At 33.2% G+C, this 22,826-nt stretch overlaps 1 protein-coding gene across 1 annotated transcript; it reads left to right on the forward strand.

The window, feature by feature from the left end:
- Nucleotides 1-21,599: 21,599 nt before the first annotated feature.
- On the forward strand, nucleotides 21,600-22,245 carry LOC109795064 (glutaredoxin-C6). Its single transcript, XM_020354474.3, has one exon. The coding sequence runs from the start codon at nucleotides 21,669-21,671 to the stop codon at nucleotides 22,068-22,070; it is 402 nt and encodes a 133-aa protein (XP_020210063.1). The 5' UTR covers nucleotides 21,600-21,668; the 3' UTR covers nucleotides 22,071-22,245.
- Nucleotides 22,246-22,826: the final 581 nt, after the last annotated feature.

The following is a 22,826-nucleotide window of genomic DNA, read 5'->3' on the forward strand; positions in this document are numbered from 1 at the left end:
TTGGGATTAATATGGATTAGTGAGACTTTTAATAAATAAATTGGATAAGATCGACAAGGTCTCAGTTTGAGAACAAGTCGTTCTAATAATCCAATACATTTTCAAAACTAAAATAAAAGCGAGCTCGACCGTCTTCGCGACCGCCGAGGCCCGTTCGGGCCGGGTGGCGACAGATGGCGACTCCACTGGGGAAGCCTCGAGAGTCAATCCCATTTAGTGACAGATTGTTTTTAACAAATAATAGTTAAAAATTACTTCGTTACCCCTTGCTTGTATGATAACATGATTTATTATATGGCTTTAAGTAACTGTTGTATGTTTAAATTCCGCAATTGTTTGAAATACAAACTGTACACAAACCTTTGCACACAACAGTTCCCTCTATACCCGGGGGCATGAGTGATTAACCATAGGGAGTGGATGTTAGTACGACCGGTTGTCGAATGGGTCTATAGGTGCCCGTAGACCGTTGTCGGAAAACATCACTCAAGGTGATAACCATGAACTTGAGTCCGACGGTGCGTTGGAGCTTTCCATCGACCTACGATGAGAGGAATTGGGTCCCTATAATGGGGGCACCTTGGGGGCCTTGGACTGGTGAGAACAGTTAGAACCTACCTTGAATATGCACCATTTCTGCAGGATACCCCTACCTCGTGATTCGCTCGTGACTGTTCGTGGATGAGTGAATTGTGTGTGCATTTTTTATGTGACATTGTATGAGCATACATTTGCACCTTTTAAACATACAACATTCTTGTTTACAATAAAAAATAAGAATAAATAGGAATAAGAATCTTCCATTGCATGGTGTTAACATCTACCTTCATCACATTCATATAGGTAGTTTCCCTTTTCACCTAAAAAATACAAAAAATATATAAAATAAAAAAAATACCCAAAAAAGAAAAAAGGGTTATTTATCCAAAACAAGCAATATCATGCATCATCTTAGGAACATCCTAAAAACATGATAATGCTTAGTTCAATAAACACAATGCATGCATATTCAACCTCATCATCTCATATCATGCATATAGATCATGGAGAGATCTAGGAGTCATTCATACATCTCTCCTAGTAATCCATTAATAAACATTAATAAAAAGAAAGAAATAATCGATGCGTATATTCAAAGAATGGATCACACGCCGTTCGTTATCAAGTGTAAGCCAACAACCGCGCCAAGCGAGCACACGTCAACTCCGTTGTTGGTAATCAAGACAAACAAAGGGGAAGGTCCAACACCATTAAGGATCACAGTTCCAAGGCCTTTCCCTTGCAAATCAAATAAGGCTGTGCCGTGGATATACGACATCCACTCTTCTGCCGACAGCGATATCTCCAACATCGCTGGACTTGGGGGCATGACTAGGAGTGACAGGATCTACACTCCCGAAGATCTTCATGATAAAGCCCCCAAGAATAAAGAAAAAGAAGAAAAGAAAACCGAGGAAAAAGAATCCGAGGAGGAGACTGACAAGCTGTTAAAATTTATCCGACAGAGCGAGTACTCCATCGTGGATCAACTTCATAGGATGCCAGCAAAGATTACGCTGTTGTTGTTGATCCTATGCTCCGAACCGCATCGGCAAGCTCTGTTGAAAGTCTTGAACGAGGCATACGTGTCGCACACTATCTCCCAAGACGAGTTTGAGGGGATTGTTAGTCACATCAAGGCTAATGATCACCTCACCTTCATCGATGAAGAAATCCCCGCCGAGAGATCAAACCACAACAAGCCCTTGCACATCCCTATAAAGTGCAAGGAGTATCACATCGCTAAAGTCTTGGTAGATAATGGATCTTCCTTGAACGTAATGCCAAAAAGAGCGCTCGAGCAAGTGGCAATCAAGGGAATCCAAATGCGCCCGAGCAACATGATCGTTCGAGCTTTCGACGGCTCTAAAAGAGAAGTGGTGGGAGAGATCAATCTTCCAATCCAAATTGGACCCACTATCTTTAATGTCGAATTCCAAGTGATGGACATTACTCCTGCATACAGCTGTCTCCTCGGCCAACCTTGGATTCATGATGCGAAAGCTGTACCCTCTACGCTCCACCAGAAAGTCAAGTTCATAGTGGGTGACAAACTGGTGACTGTACAAGCTGAAGATGACATACTCATCAGCAAACCATCCACCATACCTTACGTGGATGCAGCGGAGGAAGCTTTAGAAACCGCCTTCCAAGCATTGGAAATCGCCAATGTCGAAACGTTTCCCCGAGAAATGAAGAAGGTAGCCTCCATGCTCACCAAGAACGGATACTTGCCAGGACAAGGATTAGGCAAGGACTCCCAAGGAATCCCGGAGCTACCCATTATCAAGGATAATTCGGGGAAACAAGGGTTAGGATACAACCCTTATAAAGATCAAAGGACGAAGAGAAACCAAGATCCTTCTCGACGTTCTTTAAGCCAGATCTTTAGGAAGGCTGCTTCACAAACGTCAAGGCCAGCTGTCGTCATCAAGTGTCCTTTTCCTTCTAATAGGGATGTCTAAATTCAGTGACTATTAGAGATCACTCCTCGGGGACAGCCCGACCCCCGAGCCTCGATAGGGCACATGTTTCCATTATGATTATAATAAAATCATTCTTCATTACTTCTTTATTGCTTCTTTTCTTGCTCGCAATAAAATTCTAGACCACATTATTTTAACCCTGTTTGAATAAGCATAAATGAGGTTAAAATCATCTTGATAACAATAAACCCGCATCATTTTTATGTGGAAATGTGCATGACAGCTTGGAGCACCTTTTCTTGGCATCAATAAGTGCCATCATGGATAAAAGAAATCCTAAAGATAATAAGCTCGGCAGGAAACCCAAAAAGGGGGCTGCGTAAAAATAAGAGCAAAAGACCCGCTAGGAATCCCACAAAAGGGTGACCTAGACAAAAGTTAGGGTTACAAAATGAAGACAAAAACCCGCTAGGAATCCCACGAAAAGGGTGACCTAGGCAAAAGTTAGGGTTACAAAATGAACAAAAACAAAAGCCCGCTAAGACATCACAAATGGGTGTTTTAGGCAAAAGTAAGAGCCATCAAAAAAGGAAAAAACAGAATAAATCCATGATGGTACCATCAATTGAATTCAACAAAGGGGCTCAAGAAAAGCTATCCAAGTTGTCAAAGCACAATCATTAATAACAAAGATGTGCTTAACCTCATAAGTGTTTAAACAAACAAACCTAAACACAATAAGCCTACCTTGGCCAAACATTCTTACAAAATCCATTTTTCAAAAATAAAATAATCCTCTCTAAAACACAAACTTTTGAAAATATATCCTTTCCTTCTTTTCTCTCTTGTCCCAACGATTTTTGAATAATCTAGTGGAAACATGGAGATATAGTGGTCAATAGGAGGGTTGACACATCTTCTAAAGAAAGGGAAGAATCATTTGGTTGATGACACCAAAATCAAATATGCATCATTCCTCGGTAACAGAAATCGGCAGAGCACAGTCCGTCTGGAGGAATGGCAAAATCCAAACACAAAAACGCATCGGTTAATTCTTTTGAAAAAAAGAATCAAATAGAATTAGGTGCATCATACTGCATACATGCATACAGATGATAGGTGTAATGGAAGATCACTTATTCTCTGTTTATTGAAAAAACAAAAAAATAAAAAATATAAACTTCAGAAAAACAATACGCCCGTATCATGTTCAGTACGCCCGTACCAAAATTAGGGTTATGAACAAATTTTCAATACAATACGGGCATACTGAAATGAATAACGGCCGTATCGGCAATAACAGAAATCCTCCCTCACGTCGATGACAAAATTCCTCCAAGAAGAAGAGGATAGGGGGAGCCATTCATTTTTTCTAAAAAACAACAAATTAATAAAATAATTAAACTTGCATTTTGTGCATCGCGCACATTAATTGCACATTCAAAGACCTCATCATGAGGCAATTGCATAAAAATAGAAAAAATAGAAAATTGCTTGTGTATGACAGCAGCAAACAAAATGCAAAGATTCAGAAAATCAACAGCGTCATACAAAATAACTGAGCCTGGAGAGGCTTGCCGAAAGAATACTCTCAAAATAACTGAGCCTGGAGAGGCTTGCCGAAAGAATACTCTCAAAATAACTGAGCCTGGAGAGGCTTGCCGAAAGAATACTCTCAAAATAACTGAGCCTGGAGAGGCTTGCCGAAAGAATACTCTCAGAATAACTGAGCCTGGAGAGGCTTGCCGAAAGAATACTCTCAAAATAACTGAGCCTGGAGAGGCTTGCCGAAAGAATACTCTCAAAATAACTGAGCCTGGAGAGGCTCGCCGAAATAATACTCTTTCAAAATAATTGAGCCTGGAGAGGCTCGCCGAAATAATACTCTCTCAGAATAACTGAGACATTTCTGTACAGCAAAAGCCAAAAACATAAAAAAGGCAAAATACAGAAAAAGCCAAATCAAAAGAAAAGGCAAAATACAGAAAAAGCCGAAAATAAAAAAGGCAAGGATACAGAAAATCCAACAAACAGTTTGTACAGAATAACTGAGCCTGGAGAGGCTTACCAAAATACTCCTCATCCCCCAACTGTACAGAGTAAATGAGCCTGGAGAGGCTCGCAGAAATAATACTCCCCAGAGAAAACCTCAACTCAAGCTCATGGAACGAATCCCCAGCAAGAGCTATCAAAGCAAAATCAACGCAATCCCCAATGGAAGTGCGATCATCCAAACAGTATATACAAGTCAAAGGACTTAACACTTCCTTAGTGGAAGATAGCTCTCCGACTCAAAGCGCTGAGTGAGGCTAAGCCTGCAGAGGCTTCCTAAATAATACTCTGGGATACATAAGATCCCTCATTCCCCAATCGCCTACTCAGAGGCATCCCTGCAAAAGGAGAAAAAATCAAAAAATATCAATAAATATTTCCCAAGCGGAATTCGGCATTCAGCCAATCATCAAACATCAAGATAATTCGCCTACTCAGAGGCATCCCTGCAAAAGGAGAAAAATCAAAAAAAACATCAATAACTATTCCCCAAGCGGAATTTGGCACTCAGCCGAACACTGAACTCCAATTCCTCAGTCGCCTACATAAGAGGCACTCCTTCAAAAGGAAAAATCATAAAAAGATCAATAATCATTCCCCAAGCGGAATCCGGCTCTCAGCCTATCATTGAATATCAAGATGATCTGCCTAACAGAAGAGGCCAATCACAACCAATGACAAAATCCCCTGGCGGATAACAGCCTACACAGAGGCAACAAAATCCAAAAATTAAAAAGAGTTACCCGAATAAGGATAACCGGGATACTCCACCAACGTCAAAAGGACGTCAGCCAAACATAAGGCATCGCTCAACTCAGAGAGAAAGAGCATCTGTGTCTATACCCCAAGGAGTCAGAAATTCCCCAAGGGTACCAACAATGCAATGCAAGTTGGGGCACAGGAACCTGTGAATGACTGCACATCCCCTAGATGGATCCCTGCGTTATCCAGCCCTCAGTGGCACAAAATCAAAAAAACAACCGTCGAAGCAGCATCGTGGACTGTGGAGACAAAATCATCACAAATCCCTGAAAAGGAGATATTCACACTACCCCGTCGTCACAAACACGGAGGTACACAGCTTCCGGCTCGAGCAATGAGCGAAGCTATCTCTGGAAAGGAGGCACTCACTGCTTACCGTCGTCACAAAGGTACTTAGCTTCCGGCTCGAACAAAGAGTGAAGCTAAGCCTGGAGAGGCGGTACTCACAGCTTCCAGCTTGGGCAGCAAGCAAAGCAAAGCCTGGAGAGGCGAAACTCACACTGCTCACCGTCGTCACAAAGGTGCTTAGTTTCCGGCTCGAACAAAGAGCGAGACTAAGCCTGGAGAGGCGAAACTCACACTGCTCACCGTCGTCACAAAGGTGCTTAGTTTCCGGCTCGAACAAAGAGCGAGACTAAGCCTGGAGAGGCGAAACTCACACTGCTCACCGTCGTCACAAAGGTGCTTAGTTTCCGGCTCGAACAAAGAGCGAGACTAAGCCTGGAGAGGCGAAACTCACACTGCTACCGTTGTCACAAGGGTACTTAGCTTCCGGCTCGAACAAAGAGTGAAGCTAAGCCTGGAGAGGCGGTATTCACAGCTTCCAGCTTGGGCAGCAAGCAAAGCAAAACCTGGAGAGGCTACTCGACAATTTTCCACCGGAAGACACTACAAGTCAGAAGGTTGGCTTATTACCCGGACAATTGGGTCAACTCCTTTACTTGTCAATCGATGCACTAAAAAGACCGTTTGACTAAGTAAAGGGGGGGCAGCTGTAGACCCCTAAAATTGTCCGGGTCGGAAATAAAGCTTGAAGACTCTCGAAGACTGAAGGAAGATCAGCCAGAAGGACTCCTGGAAGGCCCTAGGAGGGTTCTCTGTAGGTCTAGAGGTCTTAGAATAGCTCAAAATAAGGAAGTGGAGGGAATGAAGCCCAATACGGCCGTACTGAACTTAATACGGCCGTATTGAAGCTTCAATACGGCCGCAGTGAACTCAATACGGCGTATTGAAGTTTCTGAAACTTCAATACGGCCGTACTGAAATCAATACGGCCGTATTGAAGCTTCAATACAGCCGTATTGAATTTAATACGGCCGTATTGAAATTTCTGAATTTCAATACGGCCGTATTGAACTCAATACGGCCGTATTGAAGTTCAAAAATTTCAATACGGCCGTATTGCTTCTGTAGGCCGTATTGCGCCTATTCCCTATAAATATGACGTCAATTGGACGTCATTCCACACTTTCACACTCAGTTTTGACTCCCTCCTTGAGTATTCTGGGGTTTTTGAGCAGTGTTCTGCCCTAGAAATCTCTCTGGGAGTCGATCCGACGAAGTTCTGGAATTCCGAGCACTTAGCTTGGAGATTCGAACCTAGTCGAAGGGAAATCCTCCGGATTCCCATAGTCAAAAGTTTTTAGGAAGGAGCGAGCGAGCTTGTAGAGCGAGGGAACGCCAAAAAGCTTCCCAGTTTTACTCAATATATAAAAGCACGCTTCAAGAGGTTTCTTCTTAAATCCTTCCTTTTACTGCTTTCTGTGTGCATATTTAAACTGACATCATGTAGATAGTTAATTTATAATCGCTTATAATAAATAGGGGTAATTTAGTAATTTTACGCTATTATTTTAGAAATAATCTGTCATAGGGAACCCGAAAGGGGCGCTGTGGGGTGCTAACACCTTCCCCACGCGTAACCGACTCCCTTACCCGACTCTGGTTGTAATGGCCAAAGTTGATTTATAAAATCAATTGCCTTATCCCTTTTTCCAATGTTTTGAGTAAAACATTGGTGGCGACTCCACGAACCCTCCTTTTGCGAAAACCACTAATCCATGGAGGGTCCCGCTTGGGATTAATATGGATTAGTGAGACTTTTAATAAATAAATTGGATAAGATCGACAAGGTCTCAGTTTGAGAACAAGTCGTTCTAATAATCCAATACATTTTCAAAACTAAAATAAAAGCGAGCTCGACCGTCTTCGCGACCGCCGAGGCCCGTTTGGGCCGGTGGCGACAAGCCCACGTCTCCCCTGCAAACACGAAAAAAAAAATATATAAAAGCAACTCAGAATTCGGTTCCCCGGGAACCGAATTCTGAGTTGAAAAAACAAAAAAAAATACATTTTGGTGCTCAAAATTCGGTTCCCCGGGAACCGAATTCTGAGCTTGAACAGTGAATAGTTCTATCTGTGTAAATAAACCTGCACAGTGGTTATTTGGATATTTTTTTTAAAAAAAAATAATATTTAGGTAAAAAATTCAATAACAACATCAAAATTTTAACTTAAACCTTCATACATATTACTCAACTTTTTCACCACTATTCCAAGTCCTATGGTATGAAGTTTATGAACCTATTTTACCTATAGAACCCAAAATAGTAATTAAACTAAGATAAAATTTCCTCTGCCCAAACAAGGGAAAAAGGACTATGTATGCTACTAATAGAGCGTGATAAAGGATGAGGTAGTATAGTAGTGGTATAAGCATTTACCCTAGACAAGAAAAAGTGTCCCTTAAATTTACAGAAACAGGTAGAGTTATGGAATGGTAATGGCAGATTGGCAGGGCCTAGGAGCATGAGGCGACAAAGATTGAGAGGATGAAGTCACGGTGTCCCCACCAATGACATGACACGGTCATTTCAGATTGCGTCACCCATGTGTCACTCCCAATCAACCTTAGTCAACCACCTTATTTTCGTAAACAAAACAAACAAATGAATCGTCTCCATGGTCCAACCATTCCGCGGCGCCGACAGGTTTGCATTATAACACTACGCGCAATTAACCCATCAAATGTCTTCTAAGTTCTAACCATAAAAAAATCCATCAAATGTCACATCGTCATATCTTAATGCAACTCATTCTTCTTCGATTAAGGGACTTCGCTGGTTTACACCTCACATTATTTTCATAGCCTCCAAGTTCATCTTCCTCTATCATTTTGTTCTTGTCGTCCTATCAGACATGTATTTATTAAGTAAGGTCCATAATTAAATCACCATTATTGTGCTAACCCAAGTTTTAAAAAACAAAAATTCTACACCATGTGGAATTGTTTGGATACACATTTATTTTACAAAAAGTTAAATAAGGGAAAGACACCTTCTATGTAAGATTAAAGTTAATTTTCATTTTTTTCAATTTTTTTAAAAGTATTACAAATTATTTATTCTTTTGTAACGCAAATTTGCATTAAAAAAGTATAAAATACAAGAAAAATGAAATTATAGTGAAAATAGGCACTCAAGTTCATCACTACTCAAAAGTTAAACCAACTATTTATTGTTTTGTATCGGTAAAATCCTAAATTAATATTTTTTTATAGAGGTGTCATAGTGAGTTAATTTACCTTACACAGATTAGTTCGTGACAGGTTAATACTTTAAATGAGTCAATCCTCATTTTTTGGTGAGTTAGAACAATTTCAATCTTACTCAACCTATCATAGATTAGTGGACTAGGTGGATCAGCTCACCAACTTTTTTTAAATAAAAAATTAATCAAATATTCTTATTTTTAATAAAAAATAATAAAGAGTTATGATTATTTTATAAAAAAAAATTAAATTTATCATTGATTTAAATGTAAATATAAAAAAATATTAATTAAATTTTTTAATAATAACTATAGAAAACATATAATATTTTTTATTTTTTAATTATAATAAGTTAAATAAATTAATCTAATTCACTTAAACATAGATTCATTTAATTCACAAGTTAAGTGAGTCAAATTAAAATTTAAGCCAAAATCAATATACATCTCTTTTTCTAACGATCTAATTCATAATACACCAGATTCATTCGATCAATCAGACTCATTTTTAAGGCCTCTCAACCATTTATTGGTTTGTATGTGTTGAAAATGGAATCTTAAATTAAGATTTCACGTGGGCCTGAATTTATTTTAAAAGGCAAAAGAAAATAATTATGATGTACTTGTTAAGGGTGAAGAATATATAATAAAGATAGAAATAAAATAATACGTAATAGTGCGTGCATGGTGATCATGACCATGACTTCGTAAGTGGCGCTTCCACGCACAAAGGCCATGGGAAAGGGAAATTACAAGAAAGAAGAATTAAGCCTTTATTTTGGTCCACTCTTGTTTTTCTCTTAATATCCATGGTGCAATGGTGCATTATTGAATCGTCTACGATACTACGTCACATATTCCCACTGATTTCAGAATCCACTTATCCAATCAACATAAAGCTATTGCTAGAAATGAATTGCAAACGTTTATAATTTAGATGCAATGATGGCATTAAACATCTATTTTTCTCTTTAGCTACTCATTTCATCTCCAATACCTACGACTACTAAAAATAATTAATCTCAAGTTAAGTTAGTGTTAAAACAAAGCACGTCATGTTGCTTGTCGTCTAAGGTATATCTTCCTAGTATATGCTCATTGTTTATCAAGCACTACCCCACTACTCTTGTTCATTACAATAACATTTTTCTTCGTAAACTCATAATATATATAAAGAGAAGAGATTCACCTTCATCTAAAATAAATTTATTTAAACTTATTTTATTAAATAATTAATGTTTTACATTGAATAAATAAAATTTATGTATAAATCAAGTATACAAATATTTAAAATTTTTAAAATTATTTGATATTCTATTTCTTTAATTAAAATTAACATATAAAATATTTTTATGATAATTCGTCAATTTGAATTAATGAAACAGAATATTAAATAATTTTAAAATTTATAAATTTGATTTTTACATCAAAAATTTTTAATTTAATAATTGAATTATTAAAATTTAATATAAAATATGAGTTATTAAAATTAATAAATTTAAATATATTTACTCCCCTATTATATATATATATATATAGAATTGAAGAAGGTTATAACACTACAACAAAAATTATTTTTAACAACAATTGTTTAATGGCAATAATTTAATTGCCGCTATTTAATTATATAATAAAAATATTAATAATGGCTAATATATAATAGTCACTAAAAGTGTATTTATATTACATTAAAGTTTACTATTAGCGACAATTATTTATTGAAAAAAATTAGTCTCACATCGATTAGAGATAAGATAATTAAATAGTATATAAGTGAGTAATAACTATCACCTTGTAAGTTGATTTATAGGGTTGAGTTAGACTCTTAATTCACTATAATAAATTAATATCAAATCACCCACTATTACCAAGTTCAATAGTGCTATAAAACAATTAGAGAGCAACTTTCACCTTATAAATCTCACATCTCTTAAGAGATAAGACAATTAAAAAAAATATATATATAGAAGACAACCCTCATCTTACAAATCTCACATCGACTAGAGATAAAAAAAAAGTATATAAGTTATGAATTTAGAAAAGAAAATTATAGGAATAAATTATTTAAAGTTTTACTAGCAAAAGATAAAAGTCACTAAATGGATGGAAAGGAGACAATTGAAAAAATAACTTTTAATAGCCTTTAAAATGGCTACTAAAATTGCCACTAAAAAAAATAAGTTTTCCCGATAATTTAGTAGGTCTTTACCAACATTTTATATAAATGCCGGTAATAGTATTAGCGATACTGGATACACCAGCCATTATCTAAATGCTGGTAAAAAAAATAATGACCATTTATATGGTCGCTAAAGAATAAATTAATTGTCACAAAAACCTAATTTTGGTGTAGTGTAATAACACTGGTGTAGCTTTTACTAAGTATTACACCGCTTAATAACTTTATATTAAATGTGAATTTTGTAAATCCAACCATTTGATTGAAAGTTTTTTACTCTTGAATCATATATACAAAATTTTTTAATAATCCAAAATGATTTGATACAAACATATAAAGTAATATGAAATTACAAAATTCACATTTAATATAAAATTATTGAAAATGTAATACATATAGTAAAAATTACATCGATATTATTATAACCCTCTTATATATATATATATATATATATATATATATATATATATATATATATATATATATATATATATATATATATATGAGGAGGGATCATTTTATTATAGGAATAAGTCTACCTAGACTTACTCCGTTCAATAACTCATATGTTCTACACCAAATTTCAACGATCTTACCGTTCAATTTAAAGTTCTTAATGTTTAGATCAAATATGCAAATTCTTAGAAAATTTGAAAATTATTTGATACTTCATTTAATTAATTCGAATCAATGTATACAAATTTTATGATTATCCATCAATTTGAATTAATGAAATAAAGTATCAAATAATTTTCAAATTTTTTAAAAATTTACAGATTTGATCTATGTATTGAGAACTTTAAATTGAATGGTTAGATCGTTGAAATTTAATGTAGAACATAAGTTATTAAACAGACTTATTCTTAGATTAAAAGAATCTCTCCTATATATATATATATATATATATATATGAAAAATGATAGAGCTTCTGAATGCATCCTCCGAAATTCATTAATATAATAATTTAAATTATAAAATATTAAATTAAGTAATTATTTTATAATAAATTTATTAAAAAATATTAATATTTTAATTGCACAGACAAAAATTTCGACTAACAATTCGGAGGCTGAATCATTACTCATAAAACAATGATACACTGTTTGAAAACGTAGTTCGAATCATGTTTCGAATATTAAAATAATAATATTTTTTAATAAATTTATTATAAAATAATTATTTTATAATAAATTTATTAAAAAACAATATTATTTTAATTGTTCGGAGAATGAATCGGAAAAAATTTCAGATCCTGTATTCATACTCTTGCTCTATATATATATATATATATGAGAGTATATTACGTGATTCCCTTCAAGTGAAGATGTAAAGCCACGTCAAACGTCAATCATGTTATGGTTCACCCGCTCAAGTACATCAGAAGTTAATTATATATCTTTCTTCGTCTTCACACGCTCAACACCAACATTGATGAGATCTATCTATCTTAGCAACGCACGTTCAGAAATAAATAAATAAATCAGCTCTTCAGCTTTCTTTTCGGAAATAAATAGTCATTTGGGCTATTACTATATTTAACAATACCAAAATCTGAACATTTTTCCCCTATGGTAATTTCAGCACTGTGTATTTAGATAAAATACCAGATTTAACATGGCACAAAGATTCTCATTCGGTATACTGATAAAGTTATACATTATTTATAAATGCAGGTAAAGAGTAATATATTTAAAAAGGATAAAATTTAAATACAATATTATAAATATAGTTGATATTATTTTTTAATCAAAATTATTCGTAATAAAATATTATATTAATTAAATATCAATACATATTACTAAAGTAAAATGATAATATTAATAAAAATAATAATAATAACAATATTATAAGTAATATATCTAAGTTCTATTTTTTATAAAAAAATTCCTTTCTTAATCTACCAAAACATATATTAAGGATAAAGTTGTAAGATTATTAATGACAGAAATAAACAATATTTTAGATGAGGTAGCTCTAACAATGATACCATAGTTTATTTTGAAAATGGTACTATTATTAGAGTCACATAAAAGAATATATATTGAGTAAGTTAAATAAAATGGTATCTTCAATGTTGACAAGCAAATTCTATAAAGGATAAAATGGTACCACATTTATTTTGTTGGAATGTAGACATCGTTAGACTCACCACATTCGAGGTATTGTCCACTTTGACACTCGTTGGATTGACATAATTTTAGTCTTGAAAAGATGTCTCAATTGGTTAAGGGAGGAGAGTGATTATAAACTACCCTCAAAATCGATTTCTAAGCAATATCAAACTTTTAGGTAGGGAAGTGGGTGGGTTGGGTTGAATTAGGTTTGAATAGATTTGTCACCTCACTTGATTAAATTTCAACAAGTTGGTTTTAGGTCGAGTTTGTGCATTTTTTTAAATCTAACTCAACCCAATCTAATCACGAACAGGTTGAGTTGGATCAACTGAATCAACATAATTAAATTTCTTTTTTTAATAAAATTTAAATATTTCAAAATAAATGTAAATTATTCGATATCTTGTTATAAAAATAATTTAATTAACCCATAAAACAACTAATAATATAAACTAAATTCCAAAAATATATTTGTTAATTTGTCACATTGTTATCAACTCAAACAATCAAAATTAATACAAAATAAATCTTAAAATAAATATGTTGTATTATTACAATGTTATACACCCCAAAAGCATAAAATTTGTTATTGAACAACAGTATTGTCTTGAACAAGTAATCACCTAAATACTAACTTATTACTATTGTTATTATATATAACCATGTCAAATCAAGTCACAAATCAAAGACACAAAATTTGTTACCTAACACGTACAATGTCAGATTTTGATTGAGTTGGGTTGGATTTGACTTGAACACAAAAAAAAAAAAATCTGTTCTAAACTCATTAAGTTGATTTGGGTTAGTTCGTGAGTTCGTGAGTTGGATTTGGCATGTTCTTCCATCTGGATGTATCCGGCGGCACGAGCATGGAGCATGGAGTGTAGGGCGACCTCAGGGTTGAGGTTGAAATCTGGATGGAGACGTTGGTGAACCGCTCCATGAATTTCCTTAATGACTCGTTCTTGCCCTGCCTAAGGTTGGCGAGGGCGGTAGACGTGATTTGGTGGGGCTGACTTGTCGCATATTGTGTTGTAAATTGCCTCATCAACGTCTCAAAGTTGTTGACCGATTCTGCTGGCAATTGAGTGTACTAGTTGAGTGTTGGGCCTTTCAGCGAGGTTGGGAAGACTCAACACATGTTGACATCGTCATTGATATACAAATTCATTTGTGTGACGTACGCATCAATGTGTTCTCCTGGGTCGGTTGACTCGTCATAATGATCGATGTTCAAAGGCTTCCAACCTGTGGGGAGAGGTGTCTCCATGATGTTGTCGACAAAAGATGGCGTCTGACATCCATCCGATGTTTGAGAGTTTGGGTGGGTGCATGGCTGATGCGTCATCTGTAGCGACGAAGGTGACTGATGTTCCTCCTCGTGGTGATTACTCTGCTGAGGAGGTTGGTGGGAGGGTTGTTGGTGAAGTTGGGCGCGGATGCGCTTGTTTTCTGCGCGTAGGGCCACTAAATTAGCTTGGTGTTGGGTCCACATGGCCTTAAGGGTTTCGGTGTTTTGTTGTTGAAATTGTTCAATTTGCTCAATCAATAGTAGAAGTGTTGCGTTTCCTTCCATCTTTGGCACGTTCTGATCGTCGTCGTCTATTACTCTTTATTGTGGCTTCGGTTAGAAACCATGAGGTTGGTTGAAGAAAGGGAATTTCTCTTCGGCCTCACGATGGGCGCCAAGATGTTCTCACTAGAGATTGGTCCAGAGTCGACATTTTCGATGAGATTGGTGAGTCTCCTCTACTTCGCAAGTTGGACACTCCAAGATGGGGGTGGTACCTGCAAAAGAGACTCCGGTGCTTAAGTTATTTTTTCGATAATGTGGATGTCTCTCGTATATATAATGCACGCATCTGGGTGGATTTAGGGTTATCATTGTTTACCGGTTCCGCGATTATTGCAGCGTGGTGATAAGATCATATCTTTATCTTTCCATTAGTAGTTGGTGAATACCGTGGCCTTTATGAGTTGATGTAATATTCCGATGTCCTCGTTTCTTGACCGAGCTTGGAAACTTGGCCATGACGAGTTCATTGCTCGGCCAGGTTGGTAAACTTTTGACCAAGCTTAACAACTTGATTAGGGACAAGTTCACTACTTGGTCAGGTCAGTACACATTTTATTTCTCACTTTTGTGTCTACCAAACACACAATAAGTGATTAAATATGTAAAATATTTGAAAAAACAAAGTAATAAAATATAAAAATTTAAGAGTTAAATAATAAAATTTTAAAAAGAAAATTAAAATAGTAGTGAGAAAGAAATTAAGTGTTTAATTAAAAAAGTATTGGGGAAAAGGGTAAGGTGGGAGCGAGGAAAAGGGTGACGCAAGGTGTAGTCATGACAGAGCATATGGCAGACACCACATTTACTTATTTAGCACCATCAACGGTTGAGCTTTGCGTTGGGGTCGCTCTTCCCTTTACATGCATCATGCGGATGGGGACCACACCCCACAAGCTCACTACCCCGTCTAATCCCCATTACACGTGGCACAATCTCATTCGCCTGCCACGCCTTCATTGCAGCCCAAAAGCTTCCTCCAAAGCCCACAAAAACTCCTCGCCCCAAGGAAACTAAAAGCTCCGCCACGTGTCACACCAGGAACGTCACCATGACGACCAAACTATACCTCTCTCCGATGATTATGTCACCACACTCGGACCCCATAACCTTCCACCTCATCCATCACACTGCCTTTATCATTTTTTTTAAAGAAAACCTTTATACACTCACTCAATATATCAATATATATATATATATATAAAAGAAAGATAAAAATACTGCCTAACTTTTTTAAAGTATAATATATTTATATTAATATGTATTTAATTATAACGAATATAGATAGAATGGAAAATTTTCATATTATTATTTATGATTAAAAATGTTTTTAGTACGTGTAAAATGCGTAAATTTTATTTTTCTTCTTGTAATTATTTTTTTTTATTTCTCCTTTAAAATTTGAAATTATTATTTTTGATTGTGTAATTTTTAGTCTAGTTCTTGTTAAATATTTTCCCCTTAATGCTTATTTTATGATAAGCAAATAATATTTGTCTTGATGATTTATAAAAACTTAAAAATATTACAATATCACATACAATTATAGGGTCATTTAATATGGTCATTTACCCAATTGTTAAATACATAATTAACCAATGGCATATAACAGTATGGACTAAAAAAATAATTACATCAAAATTTGAGGGATGAAAACAATTTCAGTGTTATTGAAAGTTTCACATTACTTAGAAGTAGAGACTAATAATAATTATCGAACACTCTTCCCTTTAACTTTTTGTCACGTTATTTATTAGAAACAACTACAATGACTCTACAAGCATTAAAGAGATAAATACTTCAAATTTAGTGATTTTTATGATTTTAGTGGACTTGAATCAGAACATTAATACTAGAAAATTTTTTTAGGTCACTCTTATCTTTTAATCTTGATTAATGAATTTGTTTCAATTTGTCAACAAGTGTCCCATTACTTTAAAAATTGATGTGAGTGTGTTGTGTCAAAGTAAATGATACTTTGAATGGGATGATCATAATAATGTCAAGTAGATTTGAAGTTAATTTTTTTTTTTCTTATAAGGACTAAAATCAAATTTCACTTATTTTATAGTGATTAAAAATATATTTAAATGTATTATTAAATTATAAAATATTTAATATATTAAAAAACATAAGATTTTATGTTATCAATTAATTAAAATTATGTATTTAGAAATTTTTTAATCCGTGGAAATGAGTTTCGGAAATTATTTTGAATAATTATCACGATCAAATGATAATATAAAAAATATAGTAATTATTTTAAAAATAATTAAAATAACTTTTAATTAATTAACATTTAATGCTAATAAAATAGTTTGTCCATATTCACGTTAAATAATCTAAAATCAGGTTAAAATATCATCTAACATAACTTTAGATAAATGTTTATATGTTAATTAGTTTCACTTTAAAGAATATATTTTGAGCCTAGAATTAGTATTTCAAGGGGCTGGTTGTGAGTTAAACTCCCTGATTTTTCAGAAGCAAACAATTAGATAAAATTATGTTGAATTTACCATAAAAGTAATTCTGAGTCTATTAATAATTTTTGTTAGAAGAATTCTTTTTGGAGAAAAAATAAGAAAGAAAATAAATAATTTTTTTCACAAGTTAAAATTAATTCATGCATAAATTAATTTGCATAACCTCTATTTTATTAACTTATTTAATTTTTGTTATTTATATATAAGTTAGTTTTAATTTAAAGATAAGTTTATTCATTTTTTCTTATTTTTTCCTATCTTAAAAGTGTTTGCAAAAAAATTTATCTAAACAAAAGATATTTGCTGCTTCGAAAATGATGGTAATCTAAACTCACCACCAATCCAAAGGTACACTTAATTTTGATTTGAAACATCTTTAGGCAACTTTTATTTTAAATAAGTAAAATGTATGGTATTACTACTTACATGTGAAATAAAAACAGGAAAAACGATATTTGTTTAGTAAATTATGCAATATTTTGTCTAACTAATAAAGAAAAAGGAGATAAATTTAAAATGTAATAGATGTTGTGATAGTATAATATAGTCACAAAAATAATATCGTAATTATATATTATAAATGTATTTATCAAAATATTTAAAGGGTTTATAAACTAGTTTAACAAAAAAATAAGTTTGTTTAATATATAAACTTATAAATTATAAATTATATGTAGCAATGACAACAAGAGGAATTGGGGACGAGTTTTGTTCTCTCCATCCTCATCTAGTAAAAGACGAGACAGGTTTGAATTCAGATTCAAGTTTTAAAAAATAATGTTTATATTTTTAAAACCCATCTCCATCTCCATAGAGTTTTGTTGAGTTTGAGTAGATCTATAGAAACCCATCATATTTTTTTTTAATTTTAATTTACTTATACATTTTAAATAAATTTAATTATAAATTAATAATTATATTATAATATAAATCATTAATTATATATATATATATATGAAAGAACTTATAAATAAAAAATTTAAGAATTAAATTACTTGTTTAATTAAATATATAATTTTAAGTTTGATATTTAATTGTTCTTATAATTTAAATTAATTAATTATTAAAATAATTAATATGTATTTTTATTATTTATAAAAACTAAAACTTAACTTTAATTATATATATATATATATATATATATATATATTTGCTGTAAAAAACTATAAAAAAGTTGCAATAGGGCAGTTATAGTGAATTACATATCCAAACTCGTCTTTAAACCCAATTTCTCACGTTGAAAAAAAAACTTGTACTCAAAATTGTACCTAGTCAAAGCAGATTTTTCCCACCAAAATCAAGTTGGAGTATTTATAGATGCAAGTTTAGTTGTCATGTCTACTTATATGCTCTTGACTTTTTTTTTCTAATTATTTTTCTTAAAAACTTTTTATCATTTGAATTTTTTTTGGGTGAATCTTTACCACTTTTAATTTAAAAAGTATTTTGCTATCTTATCATTGTATTACTTGTGACATCCCTCAATTTTGACATCTTAGCAGTTCCACGATACATCACACAATTTCTTGTTGGGCTATTAATCTACTTTTAGGGTTAACGATTTTCAACGTATTTTGTTTTCACTCGCACATTTTCTGAGAAACTTTTTAGAAGGTCATTCATCCCTAAATTACTCTAAGTCAAACACTATTAACTAAAGAGTTCTTGTGGAATAAGCTATCGAAAAGTAGATGCATCTTGTTGGTATAAGGATTACAAATTAATTCTTTTAAATCATCAACTATACAATTTCATACTTGTATAATCTTTGGATCCTTCTTATTCTGGTGTGCCCGAGCTGTTACAAGTCCACCTTGACATCTCAGCGACTCTACTTCACGACAGTTCACACGGTGATACTTCACATGGTGACACTTCACACAACTTCTCGTTAGTCAGAACCCTTCATCGGTCAAAACCCTTCGTGGGTAGCCCTTTTTGCTATGTTCGCCCGCTTTTTGGATCAATGACTGACCCCATAAACCAACACGAGACTTTTCAATGTACTTTGTTTTCACTCACACTCTTTCTGAGAAACTTCTTAGAAAGTCGTCCATCCCTAAATTACTCAAAGTCAAACATGGTTAATTGAAAAGTTCTTATGGGAATAAGCTACCAAAAAATAGATGTATCTTGTTATTGGTATAGATAATACAAATCAATTCTTTTAAGTCATTATCCACTATACAATCTCATACTTGTACAATCTCTAGATCCTTCTTATTTCGGTGTGTCCGAGCTATTACATTACTCTTATTATATATATATATATATATATATATATATATATATATATTTTATATTTATCAACTAACTTATAAACTAAGTTCAATAAACATTTTCACTTTAATCAAATAGTTTATAAGCTTTCAACTTTCCAAATCATAACTTATAGTTTACTTGGAGGAAAAAGACATTTCGTACTTTAAGTATTTTTAAAAGTAAAACAAACAAAAAAAACATAATAGTGTGGGCAATTATTTAGAGTTGCTTAATAGTGGTTACTAAAATTATATTTTTCTTAATAATGGGTATAATCATTCACAAATTATAGAAGAAAAAAAAATGGTTGCAGGAAGAATTATTTCCTTTTATATATTTATATAGATAAAATTTTAATTAATTTATAAATTTTTTAGCTAATTTATATGTTAATTTTATCCAATAAATCTTACATCTCCAAACACATCCAACATAAATTATATTTTATTACATTAATTCTACAAAATCAATTTGACTTAAATAAATTTTGCAAATTATTTTAAATATGCTCTCTAACACTCTATATAGCACATTTGAAATAATATGAGAAATGTCAGCAACACTCTTTCTAATACACTTTTTTTTAAATTGGTTGCAATTTATTAGAAATACTAAATTTAGTGGGTATATCATACTTAATGACTGTCTCTCCTAAATTTATATTCAATAAATTTTAACCATTGTTTGCACTCATCTTAAAAGATATACTCAATTTTGCTACTGCTTACTCAAATACATGTATTAAAATTAAACTTTACTCAATTGATAGGATTCTCAAGTTCAAATATTGGATATGCAATTGTGTTACTGTGTAGTGATTTTACTTAATTCGAACATGATTATTTTTGATAAATGATACTTTTAGTCTAAATAAAATTAAACTTTATTCACACATATATATTGAACTTTAAAAATGAACTATTAATATCCACATGCGCTCATGTATATACCATGATAAAAGGGAATAATGTTATAAAAAAAATATTCTAAAATGTATTCTATATCATATCCCATTTAGAATATTTCACATAACCAACTATTAGGATGAAAGAAAAGAATAGACAAAGATATGATTGTAAGAGTTTCTATTTTTTATTTCTTAATTTTGTGTAATAAAAAATATAAAATATTTAAGTATAGTAGAAATGTCAAAAATATAAATAATTTAATTTTTATTAAAAATTTATCTATTTAATTATATTATTGATAATATATATACTATTTTTATTATATGATATAATTAAATAAGTTAACTTATTAAGTTTTAATTTTTTTTATAAATTTAAACTTAATCTTTAAATAAATAAACACTTTTAAAAAACATAAATATAACTTTTTATTAAGTAGGTAATGTGAAACCAGATTTAAATTTTTTTATTAAATAAGTTTATTTTTTTACTTCACAGCATGGATTTTAACTTTTGGTTACGTCACGGTTTAATCTTACCGTTCCACGTCCAAGTCAATGTGACGTCACCCCGTGGTTTGCAACCCATGTGATCGCTTCACGCTATTTCACCGGCAAATTTCCCCTATTTCCGAACCACCTTATTGCATGTCCCACGCGCCTCCTCGGCAATTCGTGTTCACTCAGCCCTCTTTTCCTCACAACATGATCTTTATGGGAAAAAAAAAAGAAATAAAAAGAAATTTGAAATGCGAATATATATCCACCCAAGTTGATGTTATATCATTTGCAACTTAACACTGAAAGTTAAGTGTGATATGCTGGCTATAATATGGTTGTACATGTATGTACTTGTAGTCAAATTACAAGAGTTGGTAGTATTTGAATGCATATAATAAGCAAAAGGAGATTCGAATGTTTTTCTCTAGTTGTATTATTAATTCCTCCTATTTGCATTTCTTTTCGACATCTCTCTAGTGTAGTTAATTTATAATAATTTTTTAAAGCATAAAAATTAGTTAAAGTAGTGAAGAGAATTTTTTCTTGAATGAATTAAAAAAAAAATGAAAAAATTGGCATTGGAAGCGCGAGTGGAGAAAAGGAAAGAAGAGTGGCAGTGGGTAAAGGCAAGAGAGTAAGGAGTTGAGACGAGGAAAGAAAGAAAGAAAGTTGTACAGAAGTAAAGTGACGTAAGCAAGCACGAAGAAAGTGTTAAATTTATTTAATTTGATTATAAATAAAAACTCTAACGCTTCCACCTCTCATTTCATTCTCTTCTTCCCTTGTTCTCAGTCTTTCCCTGTTCTCCCACCCACACGATGCAGGGCCTACACCGCTGCTCAAACGACGTCGTCCAACTAGACCTCTCCACCACCAACTCCTCCTCCACCTCCTCCTCCTCTTCCTCCCTCTCCATCGACGTGGACGAGTCCACCGAGGCCCGCATCACGCGCCTCATATCGGAGCACCCCGTCATCATCTTCACGCGCTCCTCCTGCTGCATGTGCCACGTCATGAAGAAGCTCCTCGCCACCATCGGCGTCAACCCCACCGTCATCGAATTGGACGACCATGAGATCGCCGCCCTCCCTCACCCCTCCCCCACTCCCGCCGTCTTCATCGGCGGCGCCTCCATCGGCGGCCTTGAGTCCCTCGTCGCCCTCCACGTCAGCGGCCACCTCGTCCCCAAGCTCGTCCAAGTCGGGGCTCTCTGGGTATAATATCATTAATAATTATAATTACTCTCTAATTATCACTTAGATATATCCAATTATTATCACTATTATTATTTACTTTCAGAAAACAAAAAAAAAAGAAGAAAAAACTTATTAATGGTATAATTTTAGGTCATCTCCTCTCTATGTCAAATCAATGAAATCTCAATTTTAATTTTAATTTCATTTTCAATTTTAATTTCATTTTCATTTACTTCTCTTGTCTTAATAATTTAGCGTTTCTATGAATGAGTGATGAAATGAATGGGTGCATAGAGACGGTGGAATCGATCTGAGAGTATGGTTTGATTAATTAAGATACTCGCCGGTTTTGAGTGACACGTGTTGGGCGAGAGCATCTGTGTTCAGTGAAGGTGAGAGCGACAAGGGTTTGGTTCGCTTCGATATGTTCATCTATTACTATTCACAGGATGCATCCTCCTTAGATTGGCTGCCATATTTCTCAATTATTATTATGCAATCAACTTCACCCATAATAATTTTTATCTAAGAAATTTTTAGTTTTTTTTTTAATCCTTTTTAACTAGTAAATAGAATTATTGTTAATCAATGAATAAATATTTTTTTTTATTAAAAACAATATTGATAACACATTTTCTTTTTGTAATTTAAGAAAAAAAAATAATCTCCATATAATATGAATAGTTTATGACTTTTTGCAACCGTATTGAAAGAGTAATAACTTAGACTTTAATCTTTCGGACTAAATTTACTACATCCTGGGAGGGATTTTTATGGCTG

The sequence above is a fragment of the Cajanus cajan genome, chromosome 9 (assembly GCF_000230855.2).
Source record: "Cajanus cajan strain Asha chromosome 9, NIPB_CcT2T_4, whole genome shotgun sequence".
NCBI lineage: Eukaryota > Viridiplantae > Streptophyta > Magnoliopsida > Fabales > Fabaceae > Cajanus > Cajanus cajan.

What these genes read in the sequence shown, in the direction of transcription:
- LOC109795064 (XM_020354474.3), top strand. Translation starts at nt 21,669, where the DNA reads ATGCAGGGCCTACACCGCTGCTCAAACGACGTCGTCCAACTAGACCTC.